This window comes from Mustelus asterias, chromosome 4 (assembly GCF_964213995.1).
Source record: "Mustelus asterias chromosome 4, sMusAst1.hap1.1, whole genome shotgun sequence".
Classification (NCBI taxonomy): domain Eukaryota; kingdom Metazoa; phylum Chordata; class Chondrichthyes; order Carcharhiniformes; family Triakidae; genus Mustelus; species Mustelus asterias.
This window is the reverse complement of record NC_135804.1, coordinates 14,247,412-14,265,722: the sequence shown is the minus strand read 5'-3', so window position 1 is coordinate 14,265,722 and position 18,311 is coordinate 14,247,412. Positions and strand designations below refer to the sequence as shown.

The following is an 18,311-nucleotide window of genomic DNA, read 5'->3' as shown; positions in this document are numbered from 1 at the left end:
CCTGTCACCATCTACCTTCAGATACCTTACAGCTGGAGACAGTTGATTCAAAGACCAGAATTCCTCCAGATCCGAGTGTTAAAATGTTCCACTTTTCACCAAATTATTTAACTTTTTATTTCATGGGATGTGAGCTTTGCTGGCAATGCCAACATTTATTGCCCAACCCTAATTGCTGTGATGAGCTGCCTTCTTGAATCGCTGCATTCCACGTGATGTAGGTACACCCAAAGTGCTGTTAGAGAGCGAGTTCCAGGATTTCGACCCAGCAACAGTGAAGGAACAGCGATTTATTTCCTAGTCAGGATAGTAAGTCGCTTGGAGGGGAACTCTGTAGGTGGTGATGTTCCCATGTTACTGCTGCTCTTATCCTTCCAGATGGTAGTTGTCACGGGTTTGGAAGGTGCTGTCTAAGGAGCCTTGGTGAGTTCCTGCAGTGCTTCTTGTAGATGGTACACACTGCTGGCACACACTGCTACATTGCCAGGTAGATGCCAGGGTTGTGGCTGTACTGGAACAGCTTGGCTAAGAGCTCAGCAAGTTCTGGAGCACAAGTCTTCAGTACTGTTGCAGAAATATTGTCAGGGCCGTAGACTTAGCTATCGCCAGTGCCTTCAGCCGTTTCTTGATATCATGCGGACTGCATTGAATTGGCTGCAGACTGACATCTGTGACACCGGGAACATCCAGGTGAATCATCCATTCTGCATTTCTGACTGAAGATTGCTGCAAATGTGCCAGCTTTATACTTTGCACTGATGTACTGGAAACACCATGGAGCCTCCTCCAGTTATTTGTTTAATTGTCCCCCACCATTCACCACCAGATGTGCATTGACATTTCTTTGTCTACTGATGAGTTTTTCTCACCGCTACAGGTCAGCATGCACTGTCGTTCCTGCACTGCTAAATGAACTCCAAGTAGTCGGGCAGCACAGTGACACAGCGGTTAGCACTGCTGCCTCACAGTGCCGGGTGTTAATCCCGGCTTGGGTCACTGTCTGCGTGGAGTTTGCACACTGTCCCCATGTCTGTGTGGGTTTCCTCCGGGTGCTCCGGTTTCCTCCCACACTCCAAAGACGTGTGGATTAGATGGATTGACCATGCTAATTTGCCCTTTAGTGTCAGGGGGACAAGCTGGGGTAAATGCCTGGGGTTATGGGGATAGGGCCTGGGTGGGATTGTGATCGGTGCCGACTCGATGGGCCAAATGGCCTCCTTCTGCACTGTTGGGTTCTAGTCCCCTTTGTAATTGAAGAGTGAATGGTGGTTATCCTAATGATCACAGTCCAGGTATAGCATTGCTCTGTTCTGAAGTCTGCTTGCTCCACTCAGTGGAATGACCGTGCAATTTGCTTTCATTTCTTCCAGGGCTACATCTGTTTTAATACACTATCAGATAAACTGCTGCAGCGTACAGCTCATCCATAGAACGCAGTGGGAAATGGGAATCTCCCAAACTGCCTCAAATTAAACACATAGCCTGGGAAAGGAGCACTTTTATTTTGCTGGGAATGCAATGGGAAGAAGCTGCCAAGCGGGTCTCCCTCAGTCCATTAAATATCACCGTGCTCAGGCCAGTGCAGAAAAAGCATTACTTTGTCTGGATAATTTATTCAAACACAGCACTGTGACTCTTGTTGGCTCAGATGATGTTTGTACCACACTGAACCCTCCAGGCCAAAGGGCATTTATCCCAGGCTGGCTTTAGAGGGATCAGCAACTCAGTCCAGAGGCAGGGAAAATCATGCAGTGATCACATTCACGGCAATTTCTCCTGTGTCTGGGTGTATATATTATATACGTCCAAGTGTATAAATTTGGCTCTCTGTTGACACTGGGTAAGGATGTGGGTTGGTGTGCCACCTCTCACAGTCAGATAGCATTAACTGAAGAATGGGCATTTTATTTATCAGTGTCACAAGTAGGCTTACTGCAGTGAAGTTACGTGAAAATCACCTAGTCGTCACACTTCGGCGCCTGTTTGGGTACACTGAGGGAGAATTTAGCATGGCCAATGCACCTAACCATTTTCAGGGAGTGAAAGTTAAAGTTTATTTATTTATTGGTCATAAGTAAGGCTTACATTAACGCTGCAATGAAGTTACTGTGAACTTTCCCTCGTTGCCACACTCCGGCACCTGTTAGGTCAATGCACCTAACCAAAACATCTTTCAGAATGTGGGAGGACACCAGAGCACCCGGAGGAAACCCACACAGACACGGGGAGAACATGCAGACTCCACACAGACAGTGACCCAAGCCGGGAATCGAACCCGGGTTCCTGGCGCTGTGAGGCTGCAGTGCTAACCACTGTGCCACCGTGCCACCCCAGTGAGGGAAGGATGGGTAATGTGTGTAAGGGACTCTTCCAACCAGGTTGTAGAGGGAAGAAACTTGAAGAAAAGTAGGAATAAAAGAAGCATTATGAGCAATATAAATACAAACTTAAAAGTTAACTACTGCCAAATTAATGATAACTCAATTTTAAGCTCTTTTCTCCTTCATAAAGTTTGACATAAAATAGCAGTAAAATGTGAGCCCAACAGGTCAACATGATGCACTTAACTTTGTTTGAAAATCCAACAATAAGCAGGGAGCTTCGAGGAGAAACGTTTTCGTTACAGAAGAGGGGGATGGCAAATTGACAATGTGGCGAAGAAGGCAAAAAAAAAACTGGAGGCTTCTAAAGTCTATCAGATTCTCGTTATCGTTCCACGAGCTATTTTTTGGATGTCACAACGGAGAAGTGTTAACATACCTCAGATGAATCGTCAAGTTTCAGAGGCGGCTGCTCAGCAACTCGCCAGAGATGTGCTCGAACTTCCTCTTCATCACTTTCATCATACGAGTCATCAAAGTCATAGTAATAACCTAATTAGGAACAGTGGAAGCAAAGTGACAGAATAACTGACAAAGCAGCCTGACAGCATGCAAATATAGTCTGCTGTGTCAGCACATTCACTCCGAGCAGCACTGCCCAATTAGTTCATTTCAATCCTTCAATTAACTAACTACGACTGAGCTCACACACACACACACACTCACATACGCAGACACACACGCGTACACACACACACACGCACAGAGAGACACAGCAGAGTCTTTCTAAATAAAGTCCCGTTGAATCAAGTACCACAGTGGCTCAAAATACCAATCTTATTTTCCAAAGGTTTTTAGCAATTGTTGAGAAAATTGACCCTGCTTCCGTGCTGAACAGTAGCCAAGTCACAGTTTTAGCACCTGGACCACGTGAGCTGACATCAGCCTGAGTGGTTTTGCAATTGGTGTTCGACGCAGGGGGGGTGGGTTCGAAGAATACAAGGATTAGTTGCAGGAGAAGACCATTCAGCCCCTCCAGCCTGTTCCTCCACTCAACATCATCGTGGCTGATCTTCTGTCTCTCCTCCACTTTCCTGCCCGCTCCATGTCTCCTTCGATGTCCCCAAGAGAGCAAAAACCCTGTCAATCTCAGCCTTAAACATAGTCAACAGAGGAGCATCCATAACCTTCTGAGGTAGAAAATCCCGCAGACTCACAACCATCCGAGTGAAGAAATTTATCTTCAGCTCCATCCTAGGTGATCGTTTGCTTATCCTGAGACTGTGTCCCCGTGTTTGAGAATCCCCAGCTGGGTGGTACTGGGGGAGTGGCGGTGGGGGCGGGGGGGGGGGGGGAAGGTGGAACAACCTCTGTGTCAACCCTGTCAAACCCTCTAGATTCTTCCACGTTCCACTGATGTTGCCTCCCAATCTTCTAAACTGCAGACGATTCACTCATCCCTCAACATAGAATCCCTCCTCTCCCACCCACACCCCTCATCAAAGGAACCAATCGAGTGAACCTTCACTGTACTGCTTCCAGTGCAAGGAAATCATCCCTGGAATATGGAGATCAAAATTGCAGAAAAGTGAGGGGAGGAAAATATTGGGATCCTTGTCTTAAGAAACTGCCAGATGATTTATTAAGTTTTAATGTCTATTTATTAGTGTCACAAGTAGGCTTACATTAACACTGCAGTGAAGTTACTGTGAAAATCCCCTAGTCGCCACACTCCGGCGGCTGTTCGGGAACACTGAGGGAGAATTTAGCATGGCCAATGCACTTAACCAGCATGTCTTTCAGACTGTGGAAGGAAACCAGAGCACCCGGAGAACGTGCAGACTCTGCACAGGCAGTGTCCCAAGCCGGGAATTATAGAAATCATAGAAACCCTACAGTGCAGAAGGAGGCCATTCGGCCCATCGAGTCTGCACCGACCACAATCCCACCCAGGGCCTACTCCCACATATTTTACCCACTAATCCCTCTAACCTACGCATCCCAGGACTCTAAGGGCCAATTATTTTAACCTGGCCAATCAACCTAACCCACACATCTTTGGACATCAATCGAACATCAATCGAACCCCGGTCCCCGGCACTGTGAGGCAGCAGTGCTAACCACTGTGCCACTGTGCTGTCCACAATTATTCCAGGACTCCTCGCAGTTTGGAAAGTCTGAGCAAGTCCATGAGCACCCTGGAAGTAAGTGGCATTAAAGGCATTTTTCTATATTATTCATAAAGGTATCCGCCATCGCCAATGAGGATATTCACAGTTTCTCCTGCTCCTCAGCTGACTTGTATGTTACAGTTTCACTGATTGAATCTATCAGCTCACAGGCTATGTTGCCTACTGAGCTGACATGGTCTTGTTCACTTTCCGTCTGAGTTACTTCAATACCATCCATGAAGCACGCATTCTTTCCCATTATCAATATTTTTACACATTTTCACATTAAAGCCCCTGTACATTGATTATTTTACTAGCTACAACCTTGTTTATGGGGGAAGAGCCCTGCCAGGGGCGAGGCCTGTGCCAAGGGTGCATTGGGGTTCCACTATCAATGGGCTGGTGGGGAAGAAGTTGGAGCAAGGGGCATGGACCGTGGCAGCAAAGCAGCAGAACAGAGTGAGGCCAAGCCAGAGGCAAAAACAAAAACAGCTCTATTCTCCACGGTATTCAGAATAAGTCATCACACTCTCACTGACACGGCAAGACCACAATATAATGCTCAAATAGTGGTGGGGGAGTCCAGAACTGGGGGTCATAGTTTGAGGATAAAGTTTTATTTATTAGTCACAGGTAAGGCTTACATTATTGCAATGAAGTTGCTGTGAAATTCCCCTAGTCGCCACATTCCGGCGCCTGTTCAGGTCAACGCACCTAACCACGCGTCTTTCGAACTGTGGGAGGAAATACGGAGCACCCAGAGGAAACCCACGCAGATACGGGGAGAACGTGCAAACTCCTCACAGACAGTGACTCAAGCCGGGAATCGAACCCGGATCCCTGGTGCTGTGAGGCAGCAGTGCTAACCACTGTGCCACCGTGCCGGGGGTAAACCTTTTAGAACTGAGGTGAGGAGAAATTTCTTCACCCAGAGGGTGGTGAATGTGTGGAATTCACTACCACAGAATGTAGTTGAGGCCAAAATGTTGTCTGATTTCGAGAAGAAATTAGATATAGCTCGAGGGGCTAAAGGGATCATGGGATATTGGGGGAAAGCAGGATCAGGATATTGAATTCAATGATCAACCATGATCAAAACGAATGGCGGAGCGGGCTCAAAGGGCTGAATTGCCGACTCCTGCTTCTAGTTTCTATACAAGATCTTGAGCCACCAAGACTCACCTTTCTCTTTTGCCTCTTTCCGTTTCTTCTCCTCAAGGTCCAGCTTGCTGATCAGCCTCCTGTGGCGTTGCAGAAGTTCGTCATAGACGTACATGGGCCCTGGTGCCCGCGGGGGACCGTGAGGCTGCCGATAGGCCGAAGCCGACTTGTGCAACAAACTCATGTCACTGTAATGTCCCGGGAAGGGCACGGACATCCTCTGCTGGTTGAGGATGGTCTGGGCAGATTTTTCGAGCTCGGCGAAAGGGGGACCGTAGGAATGAGTGTGGGTGGCGTGCTCCAGGGAGCCAGGGCCCCGCTGCGGCTGGTACTTCTCGAGGCCGTCGCGCCTCTTGACGCTCTCCTCGTGGCCATGGATCTTCTCCATCTTGATGAGCGGGCCCGGCTGCCGGTGAGAGTCGTAGTGGCTGGCGTAGTTGTTCAGCACGTGGTGATCGTGGCTCTTGCGGACCTCAGTGTGGTTGTCCATTAGGCTCACCGGGTTCCAGAGGACGGCCGGGCTGGAATGGTGCTCCTTGTGCTGGGGTTTGGGGGAGATGAGGGGTGGTGGAGCTCCCAACTGCTGGGGCTGATCTCTGCTACAGAGCTCATGGTGACTGTGTCCAGATCTGCTGAGGGAGCGACAATACAAGGAGACAACATTAGCCTTAGACGCACTGGTATCTTCCTCCCACCCTGTAGCAGGAATCCAAAACTTGCACAACAAAACCCGTTACATTTCAAACTTTCCTCAGAAAGATCACGGCCATAAAATGTGAAGTGATTCCCTCTCCACAGGTGCTATCTGACCTGCTGAGTATTTCCAGCACTGAGTTTTTATTATGGATTACAAAAACAGGGAAGTCCAAAGATGTGCAGGTTAGGTGGATTGGCCATGCTAAAACTTCCCCTTCGTGTCAGGGGGACTAGCTAGGCTAAATGCATGGGGTTATGGGGATAGGGCTTGGGTGGGATTGTGGTTGGTGCAGACTCGATGGGCCGAACGGCCTCCTTCCGCACTGACGTCATGTTGGAGTTGTACAGAACTTTGGTGAGGATAGAGTACTGTGCGCACTTCTGGTCGCCACATCAGAGGAAGGATGTGATTGCACTGGAGGGGGTGCAGAGGAGATTCACCAGGATGCTGTTTGGAAAGGAACTTTGAAGTTATGAAGAGAGGTTGGGTAGGCTTGGGTTGTTTTCGTTGGAGCAGAGAAGACTGGGGGCAACCTGACCGAGGTGCACAAGATTATGAGGGGCATGGACAGGGGGGATAAGGAGCAGCTGTTTCCCTTAGTTGAAGGGTCAGGCACAAGGGGACATAGGTTCAAGGCGAGGGGCAGGAGGTTTAGGGGGGATGTGAGGAAAAACCTTTTTACCCAGAGGGTGGTGAGGGTCTGGAATGCGCTGTCTGGGAGGGTGGTGGAGGCGGGATGCCTCACATCCTTTAAAAAAAATACCTGGATGAGCACTTGGCACGCCATAACACTCAAGGCTATGGGCCAAGTGCTGGTAAATGGGATTAGGTGGGAGGTCAGGTTTATCGTGTGTCGGTCGGACTCGATGGGCCGACAGGCATCTTTTGCACCGTCTGATTCTATGAGAAGGAGGAAGCTGATGAGGACAGAAGGTCCATGCAGTAATGACAGCAATCCAGCGCTGCCTAGTTGAATCACTGAGTTACTCCTTCCTCTGACCATCTGATTATTGAGCCTTGGGCCAGTCACGATGATGACATCTGATCACTGCCAGACTGCAGTGCACAAAAGCCAAAGAACACAATGTGGACCTGAGCAGTGATCAGCTGCCACATTGTTCAAGATGAGGATATCTTTGCTCTCAACCTTTTATGTTCGAGGTAATGCGTAAACATTATTAATGAGGAGTGAAGTAATGAGGCCTTTCTCACGTATCCACAGATTGAGAAGACCTTGCCATCAAAATGAAACAAGGCCACCTGGCAACCTGCTCTATTAAAGCTTTGTTTCCTCTGGTTTTGAAGGAAGAAGAAGAAATACATGGGTGGCTGTGTCACAGGACAACTCCATCTGGTTAGCCATGCCGGCGTTGGACTGGGGTGGGCACAGTAAGAAGTCTTGCAGCACCAGGTTAAAGTCCAACAGGGATCTCATTCACCTGATGAAGGAGCAGCGCTCCGAAAGCTCGGGATTCCAAATAAACCGGTTGGGCTTTAACTGGTGTTGTGAGGCTTCTTACTCTATCCGCTTAGGACTGCGCATGGGAATTAAAATTTAAAACATTAGGTTTGACAGGCAGGCTTTAAGTACCCAAAAATGTATGAACCGTGCTGGAGAGGGAGACATTCCGCCGCTCCAAAGTTCAGTCACTGTGGCTTAATGTTTTTCAAGTTATGGTCATTCTCACTTCATTACTATACAATGTGATCGTACACCAGTATAAATGCTTAACTTTAATGATGGGTTTAACCCCATGTCCCTCACAGTTCCCCTGGGATACTGCATGCAAATTAACCTTACAGGCTTGGCTCTTTATACATCTGCTTGGACATTAAGGGGCAGGATGTCTGTGTGCCAACGGGGGCAGGAGCAGAGGCAGACGGGCACATAATTCTGTGCCAACAGTGGCAGTGCTGGTTTGCTGACATCAGTATTATTAGAGAAATAGTTTTGGGGAAATTAATGGGATAGAAGGCGGATTAATCTCCAGGGCCTGATCATCTTCATCCAGGAGTACTTAGGGAAGTGGCCCTAGAAATAGTAGATCCATTGGTGGGCACAGTGTCCCCCTCCAGGCTCCCCAGGCACTTTAGCGCTCCCATTATTTTTTGTCAGCACCACCCACACACTTACAATGAATAAGTGAAGATGGTAGAGATGCAAGATCCCACCCAGAGACCGACTACACCATCTCGGTGCACACCCCCCAGTGCAGTGCTGAGGGAGTGCGGCACAGTAGAAGCTGTTGATTGTGGATTAGACGTTAAATCGAGAAGTCTTATCTGCTGTCTCAGAGGGGCCATGCCAATATTCTGAAGAAGCAAGAAGGACGACACAGGGGCACAGTGGTTAGCACTGCTGACTTTCAGCATCAGGGACCCAGGTTCGATTCCCGACTTGGGGGTGACTATGGAGTCTGCGCATTCTCCCCGTGTCTGCGCGGGTTTCCTCTGGGTGCTCCGGTTTCCTCCCACGCTCCAAAGATGTGCGGGTTAGGTGGATTGGCCATGTTAAATTGCCCCTTAGTGTTGGGGGACTAGCAGGGTAAAGACATGGAGTTACTGGGATAGGGGCTGGGTGCGATTGTTGTTGGTGCATGCTTGATGGGCTGAATGGTCTCTTTCTGTGCAACCAGCAACACTGGAACAGCGAATCTGTTGTGATTACATTGTTGTTTGTGGGAGTTTGTTTTGTGCAATTATTTGCCATGCTGCTTACAATAGTGACTGCACTTCCAAAAATACTTCATTGTAGTCTTTACCTGGCAGATGCCCAGATACCATGAATGAATTAAAAACAAGGATAGGTACTCTTCCCAACTCTATAGGTACTCTCATAACATTTAGAATCCCTACAGTGCAGAAGGAGGCCACCCCCACTCCGCTTAGCTTTCCGCCTTTAAGACACTCCTTAAAACCTATCAGCTTTTTGATCTGCTGTCCTAATATCTCGCTGTGTGGCTTGGTGCCACATGAAGCAACTTAGGACGCTCACATTACATTAAAGGTGCTATGTCAATACAATAATCCCGCTTCATCTGTCTAATACTGGCTGATAATTGCATTGTTCTGAACAAGAAAAAGCCTCTTTGCAACTGTCTGCTTATATTAAATGGTGATGGAAGAAGGAAGGTGATGGGACGCGGTTGAGTTGATGAATCTAATCTGCTTCTGCAAGGCAAAGAAAGACCAGGTCTAACTGCCCCTTTCACAGAATAAACTTGCAACTTCCGAACTGGGTACAGAGTCTTTAAAGACTGCACCGACTCCTTAAAAGAGCATTTTACCCAGGCCCTATCTCCATAACCACACATGTTTACCCCCAGCCTATACATCTTGTGACACTAAGGGGCAATTTAGCATAGCCAATTCACCTAACTTGCATCTTTAGAGTGTGGGAGGAAGCTGGAGCAGCCGGAGTAAACTCACGCAGACACGAGGGAGAACGTGCAGACTCCGCACCGTCACCCAGGCCAGGAATCGAACCCAGGTCGCTGCAGCTGTGAGGCAGCAGTGCTAACCACTGTGCCGTCTTTAAAGACTCTGTACCCAGTTCGGAAGTTGCAAGTTTATTCTGTGAAAGGGGCAGTTAGACCTGGTCTATCTTTGCCTTGCATAAGCAGATTAGATTCACCAACTCAACCGTGTCCCATCACCTTCCTTCTTCCATCACCATTTAATATAAGCAGACAGTTGCAAAGAGGCTTTTTCTTGTTCAGAACAATGCAATTATCAGCCAGTATTAGACAGATGAAGCGGGATTATCATCCGCTTCCTGAACACCAGTCCCGTGTTCTTGTGTTATAAATTAGAAATCACCTTAAATTCCTCAAAAGCAGCCAGGGGTTTGGGCTATTATAAAGCTTCGGGAATTGCGTGACCAATCCCTCGCGGCACACACACAGAATAAAGCCAGAATCACAGATCCCAGCTCCTCCCGCACCTGATTCGCCTGCTAAGCTGAGAGAGATATTAAAAAAGAACCCTGACGATAATAAATCAGCAGAGCGGGAAGCTGCCCGTGTGAGCAATGCTTAATCATCCGGCAATGGACCGAACAAACAGGCGTCAGAACATTTTTTTTTTCATCGCAACCCCTGTGGCTTCAGGATGTGAATACAATTACCTTTTCAGTTTTGCTCATAGCTGTGTCAATAGAGTGAGGGAGAGAGAGAGGGAGGGAGAGAGAGAGAGTAATTGTAACACAGCAGCTTGCAAATTATGGTGACCTTTGCTCCCCATAAAGTATCATATAATTATCAGTGCGGTTATCTACATATAATTTGTCATCCAACATACTGTTAAAAACCCAATTTAACTGTAATAGTAGCTGGTGTATGGATCTGCACTGGTATCAGGACTATGCATATGAGTCCATTATCTGTGAGCACTCAAAGCTGGACTGTCATGACACACAGACAGATCTTTTGAAAATATGGCAGTCTTTGTAAGAACGGAATGTTTTAATTTGACAATCAAGCCAGTAAAAGTGCTGATATTGCAATGGCATGACTACAATTTCCTTGCAAATCTTCTCCATTGTCAGTGAAGGGACTGACCAACATGGGGGCGCCGTTCCACAACAGCCAGAGGGCCTCTGTGGGGTACAGTCATCGTTCTTCACTTACATGCCTAGACAGGAACAACTTGTATTGACATAGCACCTTTAATGTAATGTAGACGTCCTAAGTTGCTTCATTGGGAACCTGTCTCGGGGGCAGGGAATTCATATGGTGTTCGTGGAAGTGGAAATGACTAGGGTTGGGAAGCATTTTCCGATCAGGGCCAGTGTGATCTCCTGGACTCGTTTCGATCGCCTCAGGGGGTCGGAGAGGAATTTCCCAGATTTTTTTCCCCCATATTGGCCCTGGGGTTTTCACTCTGGGTTTTCGCCTCTCCCTGGAGATCACATGGTCTGGAATGGGGGGGTGGGGGTGAGTTATTAGGTTGTGATGAACAAAGCATCGTAGCTGTGAGGGACAGCTCGGTGGATAGGATATTGGTATGTAGATAGGCTGGAAAATTGGGCGGGGATCCTGGATTCAGGATTCAATCCTGGACCGGGGAGCGGCGCGGGCTTGGAGGGCCGAAGGGCCTGTTCCTGTGCTGTATTGTTCTTTGTTCTTTGTTTGTTCTTATGTGGCACCAAGCCACACAGCGAGATATTAGGACAGCAGATCAAAAAGCTGATAGGTTTTAAGGAGTGTCTTAAAGGCGGAAAGCTAAGCGGAGAGGCGGCGAGCTCTAGGGAGGGAATTCCAGAATTTGCGGCTTAGGTAACTGAGGGGACGGCCATCGGTGGCGGAGCGATTAACATCAGGGATGTACGGATATCTCAGAAGGCAGTGGTGGGGGGGGGGGGGGAAAGGAGGTGTAAAAGAAGTTACAGAGCTAGGGAGAGACGAGGCCAGGGAGTAATCTGACACGGACAGCGAAGTTCTGGAAGGCCTTGGGCTGGATTTTCTGTCCTCGCTCGCCCACAAGACCGGAAAATCCCACCCGAGGTCATGGTGCATGGTGTGCCCCCCCCCCCCCCTCCCCCCACCTGCTACGATTCCCGTGGTGGGTGGGACGGGAAAATTCTTCTCCTCATGTTTACGCAGCATAGAATGTGGGAGAGCAGCCAAGAGCGTGTTGGAATAGAGAGGACAGCAAATGCTGGGAGGCCATGTCACCCACAGAGGGCATCATTTCCAAACTCAACATCCGAATCCTTGTACTTTCCAGCAGGGGTTTCTGGACAACGATGGAAGAGCAGGAGGTCGTCAAAGAGGCTAATTAATATATGTTGGCCTTTATCTGAAGGGTGTTGAAATTTGTAAGTGAGGTGGGCTGACGCTTCAGTCGTGCAGAGGATTGGCTGGACCCCAGCCAGAAGATGACATTCAGTTTTGGGCACCAGTTCCTCAGGAAAGATGTCCAGATATTAGCGCTGGAGAGGGAATGGTGCAGATTCACGAAAAAACTAGAGCCACAAGACCTCAACTGGGAGGGCTGCTTGCACAAACCAGAGTTGTACTGTACTGCCCAGGGTTTAGGAGGCTGTGAGGGAGGGTATTTAAAATGACAAAGGGATTTGATAGGGCAGATATAAAGAAACTATTTCATCCGAATGAGGAAGTGAATTCTGAACAAGTCTAAAAATTGAGGCAGGACATTGGGGAGTGAAATCAGGAAATACTTCTGCAGATAAATGGGAGGGAAGCTGGAATTCACAACTTCTTCAGGAGATAGTGGATAATGAGAGGAAGTAGAAATTTTCAAAGTCAATAGATTTATGTTGAATAAGGCTTAAGGAACAAAGGTGGGTTCAATGGAGGTGATGTATAGACCAGTCATAATCTACCTGAATACTGGGAGAGATACGATAGACTGAATGACCAAAAAGTTTATTTATTAGTGTCACAAGTAGGCTTACATTAACACTGCAATGAAATTACTGTGAAAGTCCCCTAGTTGCCACACTCTGGCGCCTGTTCGGGTACACTGAGGGAGAATTTAGCACGGCCAATGCACCTAACTGACACGTCTTTCGGACTGTGGGAGGAAATCGGAGCATCTGGAGGAATCTCACGCAGACATGGGGAGAACGTGCAGACTCCGCACAGATAGTGACCCAATCACTAGGGGATTCTCACAGGAACTTCATTGCAGTGTTAATGTAAGCCTTGTGACACTAATAAATAAACATTAAACATTATATTTCTCAACCCCAATCTCCCATTTTTTCCCCATAAACTTTAATCCCCTTACCAATTAAGAACCTATCTATCTCTGTCTTAAACAGACTCAATGTCTTGGCCCCCACAGCCTTTTGTGGCAGTAACCAAACAGTTACCTCAGCTGCAGGCTCACTCTATTCTAAGCTTCTACACTATGAACACCATCAGGTTATTCTGGCTGATGTATGCGTTCTTAACAACTGCAGGGCTAACATGGCAGTTTGGATGACAATTTTCACCTGGCTGTTTCTCAACGTGGCGTGGCATTGTGGAAAAATGGGAATTGCGTGTGACGGGGTAAGAGTGTCTAATTCGGGAGGTTGGAGGGTGCTTAATTGAAAGCTGCACTCTCAAAGTCAAGCAGATTTTGCCATCAGTCCCCTTCCCAGGGCTATTCCCGTGCATGGTGGAGATCACAATGTAAATTGAGGAACCTTCACAGGTTCGTATAAGATGGATGGACATAATGAGCTTCTTCAGAACTGTTCCCAAAGGGAGGTTGGGACAGTTAGTTCAGACTGTTACAAGTGAGTTCTGGGACTCTCCATTTAATCCCCAGCGGATACACTGATAAAAAATAACATTCTGCATGCTCTTAGCTGATGCCGAATGAAACACAAGACAAAACTGCCATGTGCACACTTCCCTTGTGACCTGTTACAGCCTTTAGCTAAGGCTGACTTTACGAAAATTTAATTAAGCCCAAAGCCTCCAAGGATTCGATTTTGCTATCTCTTCATATATATATTTCTGAAAATGGTTCCTTTATTCTCCCTTCAAATTATTCTTGCTTGTTTTAAGTTCAATCTCAAAGACCGTGATTAACAGATTGCCTGCAACCTTAACGCAATGTCAATAGCTCTGCGAACTATTACAGTTTGGCAACATTCACGTAAGCATGTAGGAATCTGGCCCAGTCTTCCTAAATGGTGCTGCTGCGCCAATAATGCTATCAACGGCTACCAGAGAGTAAAGGTGGCATTGAATCTATTCCTATTACACACACCATAGGCCGGAGTTTTCCAGCCCTGTCACCGTGGCAGGCTGCCCAGCGAATTGGCCCCAAAGTCCATTGACTTCTGCGGGACTGGATAATCATGCTGGCATGCGGGCTGGAAAATTCTGACCCAAGTTTCTGCTAGCGTGGAGAGCTAATAATTTTTTTTATTCACTCGTGGGACACGGGCATCACTGGCTGGCCAGCATTTATTGCCCATCCCTAGTTGCCTGAGGGCTGTTGAGAGTGTGTGGCTCTGGAATCACATGTAGGCCAGACCAGGAAAGGATGCAGCTTTCCTTCCCTAAAGGACATTAGTGAACCAGATGGGTTTTTCCGACAATGGTTTCACGGTCATCAGTAGATTCTTAATTCCAGATATTTTTTATTGAATTCAAATTCCACCATCTGCGGTAGCGGGATTCGAACCCGGGTCCCCAGAACATTAGCTGAGTTCCTGGTGTTGTTAAACTTCTTACTGTGTTTACCCCAGTCCAACGCCGGCATCTCCACATTCCTGGATTAATAGCATAGCAATAAGACCACTAGGCCATCTGCCTTCCCTTACTCAATACGGAATCACAAAGGTTAGTAAATTTAGGGGTGACATTTCTCTCAAGCCAAAATACTCATTGTACACTCCTCTTGGCCAATCAATAAACTCGTTAGTTAACCTAGTTGAAGTAAAAGGGTTAACAAATGAGTTATCGTAGCACAAAGAGGAATGTGTGTTAATTATAAACACTGTTGGGAGCAATTTCCTCCCCATCATCTCAGGCAAGAAGCATATTTCAAACCGGCCGGATAGTCCTACTCTCCCACCAACTGACAGGGGGTAAAAAGGACCATTGGTGTTTGGCTTTAAACATCCACATGCTTCAGGAGCTGATGGGTGGCTTGATTAAGGCTCCAGTGTACACCCTGCTCAATGCCTCATCGCTTTTTTCCCATTGAGTTTAATGGATGGAAATTGAGTTGTTGGTGAACTGGCATCACCCAACCTGCTGTAACGCCCAATCGAGTTAACCAGTCTACAGTTTCCATTGATTACCCACTGTCTCAAAGGCTTAACCCCGAGTCTCACATCACTCAGCCTTACCTAACAGAGTCCCTGTGCTCCACTTCATTATGCGAGCCTGGTCGGCCAATGTCCAGGTGCTGCTCAAGTACCTGTTGCCGAAACTCCGACACTTGGTACTGCCGGTCCTCCTTCTCCTGCCGCAACTGCCGCTGTTTGGCCATCCATTTCTCTTCCTCATTGTTCCTCTGCAGCAGCATCGCTGAGCTGCTTCCGGGCGGGATGAAGCTGTTGTGGTTGGGGATGAGGGTGGGCACAGCGTGGTGGGAGACAGGGGACTGGTGCAGGTTTGGATGGACTGCTTTGGGGCAGGTCAGTGCAAAATCCTTGGCCTTGTCTGCAAACGAAAGACAAATGTTGAGATCACAACTCTCGCTGCGCATAACGTCACCACAAATCAAGAGGCATTTGTTTTCAATGTAGCGAGTTGCTGTGGTTTGGAACCCATTACCTGAAAAGGTGGTGGAGGCAGTAAGGGGAATCATCTATCACTCCATGTGGGACATCGCGACTGAGTCACGTTCTCTTAGATCAATCTGTAAACACACGCACCTTCCTGGAGAAGGGGATCTTTCAGCACAGACAGTCACGGTGGCACAGTGGTTAGCACTGCTGCTTCACGGCGACAGGGACCCGGGTTCAATTCCAGCCTCAGGTCACTGTCTGTGTGGAGTTTGCATGTTCTCCCCGTGCCTGCGTGGGTTTCCTCCGGGTGCTCTAGTTTCCTCCCACACTCCAAAGATGTGCAAGTTAGGTTGATTGGCCATAATAAATTGCCCCTTAGTATCAGGGAGAGTAGCCGGGTAAATACGTGGGATGACAGAGATAGGGCTTGGATTGGATTGTTGTCGGTGCAGGCTTGATGGGCTGAATGGCCTCCCTCTGCACTGTAGGGATTCTATGATCTTAGCTCTGGTATTCAGGCCAGTCATCTGCTTGAGATTTGATAAGCAATGTGAGTCAAAGATTTAGCAGACAAGCTTTTGTTCTTTTATTTTTTTACCCCATTATAGAAGTTCCAAAACCAATGCGCAGAGTGGAACGAGCAAACCTTAATCCATCTCCTTGCTGGCTCCTAAATTCAAACTGAATCCAATTCATGGTCCCCAGACGAGAGACAAACAAGATCCAAGCTGACCAGAAAAAGCATTGCACCTGATCTTAGCCTTGATCTGATGCTTGAGATTGAAAAAAGTGGGATTGTTCTCCCTGGAAAGACGGAGGCTGAGGGACAACCTGATAGAAGTTTATAAAATTATGAGGGCTATAGATAGGGTGAATAGTTGGAAGCTTTTTCCCAGGGCAGAAATGACAATCACAAGGGGGCACAAGTTTACGGTAAGGAGGGGGAAAGGTTCTGTGGAGATGTGCAGGGGTAAGTTTTTTACACAGAGGGTGGTGGGGGCCTGGAATGCACTGCCAAGTGAGGTGGTTGAGGCAGATACATTAGAGACATTAAAGACTCTACCGGATAATCACATGAACAGACAGGATTTAGAGGGATACAGGAGGTTGGTCTAGGGAGGACAACATGATCGGCGCAGACTTGGTGGGCTGAAGGGCCTGTTCCTGTGCAGCACGGTGGCACAGTGGTTAGCACTGCTGCCTCAGTGTCAGGGACCCAGGTTCGATTCCCGGCTTGGAACACTGTCTGTGTGGAGTTTGCATGTTCTCCCCGTCTGCATGGGTTTCATCCGGGTGCTCCGGTTTCCTCCCACAGTCTGAAAGACGTGCTGATTAGGTGCATTGACCTGAACAGGCGCTGGGGTGTGGCGACTAGGAGATTTTCACAGCAACTTCATTGCAGTGTTAATGTAAACCTTACTTGTGACTAATAAATAAACTTCTACTTCTATTGTTCTTTGATCTTAGCCAACAGGCTGAGAAGATTTAGCGGACAAGATATTTTAAGAATGCAGTTATATCGCCCAGTTAGTCCTGTACAAGGCACATTGAACACCGATGTTCAATTACTGTTGGGTTGACATTAATATGTGACCGCTTGGCACAATGGTGGATTGTATGAAATGTTCAATGAATAGAGTTTCAATTTGGATTTGCCTGCATGAATGGTCCACATTTGCTTCCAGTATACTAAATCGCAGTGTAATAATTTCCTCGCTGCACACACAGATCATACAAATTTTTGCCAAATCAAATCGCTAAGAAGTAAAGCCTTTGTGCTGAGACAAGGATCATGCTATGATAACAATGCATGTTTGTGTATGCTATTCTGGTGACCTTTGCAAAATGTCAGATCTGGTCGCGGCACTGGGGAGCGAGCGAGCGAGAGAGCAGCCAAGCACAGAGGTCCTGATAAATCTGTAGCTACAGCCATAGCTAATTGCATTACACAGACAGAAGGTTAGATGCCGAACTGCAGGCTGATTGAAGTTGAAACGTTTCAAACACTCGCAGATGGCTTTGGTTGAATAGTTTGCTTGTTTTTGCTCATCTACGATCAAAGGAAAGGCATTTGCCCAGCCCCTTCTGTGACCTCAGGCTGTCCCGCTAATGCTTCAGAACCAGTTTGACTTCATTGTAACGGGAAAAGTGGCAATAATCTATGCACAGAAAGCTCCTAAAACAGCAATGAGATAAAAGTCCAGAAAAATCTGTTTTCCTGATATTGGTTGACGATATTAGGGTTTCCTCCGGGTGTTCCATTTTCCTTCCACACTCCAAAGATATGCGGGGTTAGGTGGATTGGCCATGCTAAATTGTCCCTTAGTGTCAGGGGGACTGGCGGGGTAAATACGTGGGGGAATGGGGATAGGGCCTGGGTGGGACTGTGGTCGGTGCAGACTCAATGGGCCGAATGGCCTCCTTCTGCACTGTAGGGATTCTATTGGCCAAGGACTCCAGGGAGAGTCCCCCACTATCCGGTATTTTAAACTAATGATTTTCTTGCCACTGAAATCTGTGTAAAATGAATAATCAATTCTTCCTTTGTATGCATATTTAGGACATCACTTTGTTTACATAGACCAATGGCAAAAAAAAAGCCCGTTCTCAAATAGTTCTTCTCAGTCATTAACAAGCCTTTAGCAAACTTTTTTTTTGTATTTGTTAACCCCCCCCCCATTACGACCACCTTGGCACTTAAAGTAAATTCATGGTGGCCACTCACTTTTGTCTGAGAGGTTTTTCTCTTCCTGAGAAGT

General features: G+C 47.5%; 1 protein-coding gene across 5 annotated transcripts in view; it reads right to left on the bottom strand.

Moving 5' to 3' along the window:
• gse1b (Gse1 coiled-coil protein b) overlaps window positions 1–18,311 on the bottom strand; it is a 608,766-nt gene that overhangs the window by 25,336 nt on the left and 565,119 nt on the right. For 4 of the 5 annotated variants that reach the window (XM_078210578.1, XM_078210582.1, XM_078210583.1 and 1 more), the window contains 3 exons: window positions 15,169–15,484; window positions 5,675–6,285; window positions 2,761–2,873 (listed from right to left, as the gene is read on the bottom strand). In XM_078210578.1, the coding sequence (XP_078066704.1) occupies window positions 2,761–2,873; window positions 5,675–6,285; window positions 15,169–15,484 (1,040 nt within the window). The remainder of the gene's footprint in view (window positions 1–2,760; window positions 2,874–5,674; window positions 6,286–15,168; window positions 15,485–18,311) is intronic. The other variant, XM_078210579.1, reaches the window with a different exon arrangement.